This window comes from Myotis brandtii, unplaced genomic scaffold (genome assembly GCF_000412655.1).
Source record: "Myotis brandtii unplaced genomic scaffold, ASM41265v1 scaffold638, whole genome shotgun sequence".
NCBI classification, from domain to species: Eukaryota; Metazoa; Chordata; class Mammalia; order Chiroptera; family Vespertilionidae; genus Myotis; species Myotis brandtii.
Genome location: NW_005370445.1, coordinates 343,763 through 350,413, shown reverse-complemented (window position 1 = coordinate 350,413; position 6,651 = coordinate 343,763). Strand labels below are relative to the sequence as shown.

The window sequence follows — 6,651 nt, the reverse complement described above, 5'->3', positions numbered from 1 at the left end:
TGATGGGTGTTTCTCTCTCATCGATGTTTCTAACTCTCTATCCCTCTCCCTTCCTCTCTATAAAAAATCAATAAAATATATTTTTTTTAAAAATCAATAAAAAAATATTTTTTTTTTTAAAGAGAGTAACTCCACAAAAGTTGAGTTGGTCACAAAGGGACTGTGCCCTGCAGCGATGGTGATGGCAAGGAGGCTGCGGCCAGAAGGCAGGAGGCTCCTGGGCCTGGGGAGCAGCTGCCGTGTCACTTAGGGAAGGGCTTCCTGTGTGGCTGTATCTCTCTATGGGGCTGAGGGCTGCAGCTGGGCACACAGCGCCTTGTGGGACCAGGTGAGTATCCACCAGCTTGGAGTCAGGGTGCAGGTGGGCCGCTGGGGTGGAGCAGAGCGGCCTTTTCCACACTGAGCAGCCTGTGCCTGGGAGCCCTGAGAGACACCTGTCCCCTCAGGGGCTGCCACCGACCGCCCAGAGGGCGCTCTCGGAGTCCTGGGGGAGTTAACGATGTGCAGCCTCTCAAAGCTGTCCTCGAGCACCAAGTCAACTGTCAGGCCGGAGCTCCAGTTCCAGGGGCAGCATGTGCGGCGTGCGCTCAGTCCAGTGCAGGTGACCAGCCGAGAGCCAGGCCTGCCCGCCGCCTTGAGCATAACTGTGTCTGAAATACTGTCTTTTTCTGAGCCCACTGGGCACGTCCACATACACCAGGTTCTTCACCCAATTCTTAGCAATGACCCCACAAATGCCAGTCCCCCTGAGTCTCCAAACGGGACCAGGTGCTGTGGGGCAGGGGCCCAGCACAAAATGCAATTCATAAACTGTTCATAATTTCAAAGACAGTGACAGCTGAGCCTCCAACCTGTCAGCCGGCCCTCACACTTTGAAGGCTGTCTCCTAAAGAGAAGCTAAATTGGAGGAAGTAACCCTGGGCCGTCCATGGAAGCACGGAGCTCCCTGGGGACGGCCTCCATGGACTTGTCTTAGAGGGGTGGGTTCTGATGAAGCTGGGGTGTCTGGTGCCCTGAGACCCACCAGGTGAGACCCAATTGTGCCAGCACTGCACTGGGCTGAGGAGAGGGCCAGACCCAGCAACAGAGGATTTCACGGTGAGGCTGCACTGGGGGAGTGTGGACACTGACGGGCAGGGAGCCCGTGGCATCTGGGTTGCCCTGGTCAGCTCCCCAACATGCACCCCACTGTCACGATCCCCACTATGCCATTCCCACTGGCCTCTGCAACCTTCACCCAGCCTGGTTCACTCTGGGGGTGGGAGCAGGGCTCAGCAGTGCTGGGATCTCAGGTGGGCAGGGGAGGGCTCCCCACTCCACTCCCTCCTCCCCTGCTCTGGGTGAGTGAGCCTGTGCCTGCTGTGGCTGCTCCCTCCCAATCCTCCTGTCTGGACCCGTTAGGGGCAAAAATAGAATACTGGGGACTAGCTATGGTTATGGGAAATATTAATCATGCTTTGTTAACCATGACTGCCTTGTGTTGGTTAAAGGACATTCTGACCTGGCTGGGAGTTGTACACCGCCCCCCTCCCCCCACCCCCACCCTCCGATGTGGGAGACAACCTTGGACCTTCCAGTCAACCTTGGACCTGCCAGTCAACTTTGGAATGTGGTCCATTCTCATTCAAGAGCTGCCTTTTGTCATGGAAAGATTAACAATCTTGTTGTCCAAACAATGGAGTCCCACATTGCCTGCATACCCATGCCGGTAATCCTTACTTTCCCATATCTACAATCCCTACTTCCCCAAGTAATCCTTGTCCTACCCCATATACCAGTAAGCAGCTGGCTTATGGGGGCTGCAGAGCAGGTTTTTGTGGATGACCTGCTGCTCTCCCATACTGCCGGCAATATTGGAATAAATGCTTATATATGATTCAACCCTGTCTCCGCTTAATTGGCTCAAGTAGTGACAGGCAGCACGGACCCATTGGTTGTCTGGTTTCAGTCCTTCCCTTCTCTGTGTCTCTCCTTGTCCAGGATCCAGCCTCCACGCTGGGACACGCCCAGTGCATTCACGGCTCCTTCATCCGCTCCTGGCATTGCTGCCCCATTGCTGTCAGTCCCATTGCTGCCTGGCCTGGCCCAGCCTGGAACAGCTGCTCGACCAAGAGGTATGGGGCACTTACCCCACACTGGTGGGAGTCAGGCCCTAAACATGAGCTGTCCTAGGGGGGCCTGCCCCTCCCTCGCCCCACCCTGCAGGTGCTGCCTAAGAAGCCCGTGTACAGGCAGAGGGTCCCCAGAGGGGCTGTGTGAGCCAGCCAGACCCCAGAGAGGCCGAGGGCTGCGTCTTGACTGGGACCCCTATTCCTGCTGTCACTCCCTGCCTGGGCCTCCCTGGGTGGGAACAAAAGCCATGTCCCAAGTCAGCACAAGTCCTAGCTTTGCTGCCCACTCACAGGGAGGCCTGTGGCTGCTTCCCTTCCTCCCAGGCCTCTGGCCCCCATCTGGGCCTTCTGTCATGGGTTCCTGCGGGTGAGGGAGCTATGACAGCCCTGCCATCCCCTCCCACCAACACTGACCCAACAGCTGTGCCAGGCCCTGGGACATGGCCAAGAACCAGGAGGGCCCCAGGACCCCCACTGCAGTTCTGGGAGACAGACACAGCTAGGAAAGAAGCCGACCAATCCAGAAGCCGGCTTCAGACCATGGCAGTTGCCATGAGGAAAATGAGGGCAGAGGGGCTGGACGCTCCACCAGGGAGCCTTCCGAAGCCACCTGGTCCTTTAGGGCCCCTGTTCCGAGGCTCCTGGAGCTCAGTCCCCACTCCTGCCCTGACCCCACACTTCCCAGGGCTTCCTCCCAGAAACCTGGAGCCTGCTGTATTTGCCTGCCCACTGCCCTGCTTGGCTAGACCTACCCCACTGACCTTCCCTATCATTCATTTACTGTGTGGCCTAAGGGTTGAGGTGGGGCTCTCACATGACTTGTTTACAGCTGGGTGTGACTCAGTGAAGTGTGCCCCAGTCACACGACCTCCGATTTGTTGCACAGATACACTGGCCCCTCCCCTAGCATGCTCTGCCCTCTGACCCCAGTCCTGCCTCTGTATCATAGCAGTTACCTGAAGAGGCCACCTTCCTCTTGTACGTGGTCCATCCCCCCACTGGAATTTCCCCCTGGGACCCCACGGCTGGAAAAAGGCTCAGTGCATAGAAAATCCACAAGGAAGTTTCTTGAATGAATGAATGATTGAGTGAGTGAGTGAGTGAGTGAATAACTGGATGCATGAGGTGGCATTGGAGCTGAGCTCTCAATGCTGAGAAAACAGACCGCAAAGCATCAAGGGAAGGAAATCTGAGCAGAGGGAGCAGCCCTGCAAAGGCCCTGGGGTGGATGAGCTTGGCCCCTCAGAAACAGAGGCAAGCAGGAGCGCGGTGGGGGCAGAGACAGAGGTGGGCGGGACCGGGCCAAACGTGGAACCTGGACTTTCCTCCCGGCCAAAGGCAGCACCCGAGCGCTCCCAGCAGAGGGCAGAGTGGAGCGGCTCACTAGCACTTCTCTTCCCATTTCTGTGCGTTTCCATCCAGCCAGCTCCACCTACACTTCAGGCCCCAGAAACAGGGGTTCAGACCCCCCAAAATAAACACACCCCATCCACTGGAGAACATGCTAAACCCACACAGACGTGACTTTAATTTTAGGGCACGTGATGGCTTTGTGTTTACAAAGACGGGTTGTGTCTACAAGCGGCACAGACAATACTTGGAACTTGTCAGTTCCTCTTGGCTCTAACCTGGACAGCTCCAGGGGCGAGGGAGCTTGTCCCTCCGTCCCTCTCAGAGCAGAGTCACCGTGAGCACAAGTGGGCACTCACAGGGATGGGAGGATCCGATCTCACTCGGCCCCTTCCCCTCCATGCTTCCAGGCTTGGCCCTCTGGGTTAGGAGGGGAAGGTGGGCACCTCAGCCAGCGGGCGGGACATGCTCTGGATGGCCCACTGCAGGATGCCATCGAAGGAGTGCTGCAGGAGAGAGCAGAACCAGGGCACTGGGACCCGGCCAGAACCCCCAGGAAAGGTATGCCCGCCCCGCCCACATCTGGCCACCTGGGACAGGGGAATGGCTGGAGGTGTTGACCTCCTGTCCAGAGAAGATGAGGCCCCTAAAAGCCACATTTCTTCCCAGCAAATCTAGCTGCTCATCTTCAGGCAGAGAGGCCTGGGTCAGGAAGAGGAGGGAGAGAGCCACAAACAGCAGAGCTCCTGGGCCCCCACCCGCCCTGGGAAAAGGCACGGCCTCCGAGTCGGGCTTTGGTGGCCCTGTTGCTGGGGTTCTGCAACCCCCCATGTCTGGACACCAGGACCTGCAAGCCAGCTAGAAGGGGGAGCAGCTCAGGGTCCCCTTGTTGCGTTTGTGTGCTCACGTGCATAGAGGGGTCAGGGCCATGCTGGAGCATGTTGCCCTGGGGTGCTTGGAGGGCCCAGAGCCGGGACTCCTTGCCCCTCCTGTGGCTCGGGTGCTGGCTGGCTTGGGGGTGGGGGTTAGGGGAGCAGTAAGGACAAGGTGGAGGCCAGGTGATGTGTTACCTCGCTCAGGAGGGACTCCAGGTCATCCCTGTGCAGAACGGGCTCGTGACCAGTAGAATCATCCCCTGCCTGGAACCCAGGAAAGGGAGGTCACCCCAACTTCCACACCCCAGTTAGGGACATCCCCATGGAAGCAGATCTCCCTGCAGAGGCATCGGGGGCTGGGGGTGGGTGGCAGGTGCCAGGGCAGTGGAGGCACTGCAGGTGCTGGGGGGGCTGAAAACTGAATTCTAACACCTAGCTCCTCTGGAGGCAGTGGGCACCGGCAGGGTGGACAGGAGTGAGCTGGGAGCTGCCTGCCCCCAGCCCCCAGATGTGCCGCCTCCACACGCCGTGTGGCCCTCTGGGGAATGTGAGGTGACTGAGAGAACCCCATCACTGATGGAAAACTGAAGTCCCGAGAGGAAAGTGCCTGGTCCAAGGCCAGCCAACCACGCCCCTGGGCAAGGTGCCAGAGCAGGGAATGAGGCTCCGGCCAGGAGGGGAGAAGTCCCTACTACAGTGGAACCAAGTGAAAGTGCCGGGTTTGTAGCTCAGAACAGGAAATACCAGCATTCCACCGGGGTGGGTCTGATAAGCACAGCCCACAGCCCCAAGGTGTGCGGAGCTTTCAGGAAATGGTCTGGGGCAAAGCGAGCTGCAACTTTTGACTCCAAAGTGGCAGGACATTTTACATCACAATGAAAAGAAACCGGCCTTTGCTGCTAAGAGGAAAGAAACCAGGTCTCAATAAAGGAAGCAGATTCTGGAGGGAGGCATCCCCTCCTGGGAGACCCACCCCCCAAGGCTGCCTGGAGGCAGTGAGCTGGCTTGGGCACACCCTGTGCAGATGGGTGGGGACCAGGCAGCTGTGAGCCCTGCCAGGGGGTCCCAAGAGCCTCCTGGGCGGGGCCTGGATGCATTATGGGCCTGGATGCGGGCAGGACCTCTGGGGCCCCCAAAGATTCCTCCAGGCCAGGGATGTGGTCAGGGAGGCCTCTGCATAGGGCAGCTAGGGCAAAAGGCGCCACCCTCTGGGGGCTCCTGACTGGGGGACACGGGACCCCCCAGATTCTGAGGGAGCCCCAGACGCCTGCTGCTCAGCTGCTGGGGCCTTGGCTGCATCTCCTCCTGGACAAAGAGGATGGAGAGAGTGACTTCTCCCCAGGGACTCTGGCTGCAGGATGGGGCTGGGAAGGGCCCCACCCAGGGCTGCTGGAGGAGTGGGGTGTGCATGGAAATGGGGTTCTATGGAAAGTTCCTCACAGGACGATCTGACCATAAACTCCTAACCGGGCAGGTCATGGTGGATAGTCAGAGGCATTGAACTTCTTTAGTAAAAGGCTTTTCTTGGCCTTAAACCAACCCATCCATTGTTTCCGTGCATCTAGTTAACAAGCCTTTGAAATGCCCCCCGTCAGACCCCTCCTTCTAAAGCGTGACCCCTCTAGACGGCACAGTCTTAACTGCCCTGTACTCCCACCCGGGCCTTGCTTTCTGCCACCTCCACCCAATCTTCCCTGTGGTCCCTCCTGAACCTCCGTGCAGGGAAGAAACCGCAAACTTTATTCCGTGGAGCATTTTTCTCAGTCTGTTGAGATCTTGCTTCCAGGCTTATCCTGTTTTGAGCCAGATAAATTTTTATAAAAAGTCTCTACAGCCCTAGCTGGTTTGGCTCAGTGGGTAGAGCATGGGCCTGTGAACTGAAGAGTCCCCGGTTCAAATCTGGTCAAGGGCACATGCCTGGGTTGTGGACTCGATCCCCAGTATGGGGCGTGCTTTAAAAAATTTAAAAATGCTTTTTAAAAAAAACGCTCTTGCCAGGCCCGTGTGGCTCAGTGGTTGAACGTCGACCTATAAACCAGGAGGTCAGGGTTCGATTCCCGGTCAAGGCACATGCAGGGGTTTGGGGCTGACCCCCCAGTGTGGAGTGTGAAGGGGGCAGCCAACCAGTGGTTCTCTCTTATCACTGATGTTTCTCTCTCCCTCTCCCTGCCTCTCTGAAATCAATAAAAATATATTTTTTAAAAATGCTCAGCAAGTTTGGACTTCCTTTGTGGAGGAGGGGGTGGTTGCACGGGTCGTTCATCCTACGACGTCATCGCGTGCGCATGCTCACCTCACCGTGGGGCCTTCCCGCT

The 6,651-nt window shown here is 57.6% G+C and overlaps 1 protein-coding gene across 1 annotated transcript in view; it reads right to left on the bottom strand.

Annotated features, from left to right (window-relative positions):
- Nucleotides 1–3,618: 3,618 nt before the first annotated feature.
- The window catches only part of AIRE (autoimmune regulator), a 12,165-nt gene continuing 9,132 nt past the window's right edge, over nucleotides 3,619–6,651 (bottom strand). The window contains exons 12-13 of the mRNA XM_005880441.2: nucleotides 4,532–4,600; nucleotides 3,619–3,967 (exon numbers count right to left, since the gene is read on the bottom strand). Coding sequence (XP_005880503.1) covers nucleotides 3,887–3,967; nucleotides 4,532–4,600 — 150 coding nt within the window. The 3' untranslated portion in view covers nucleotides 3,619–3,886. The remainder of the gene's footprint in view (nucleotides 3,968–4,531; nucleotides 4,601–6,651) is intronic.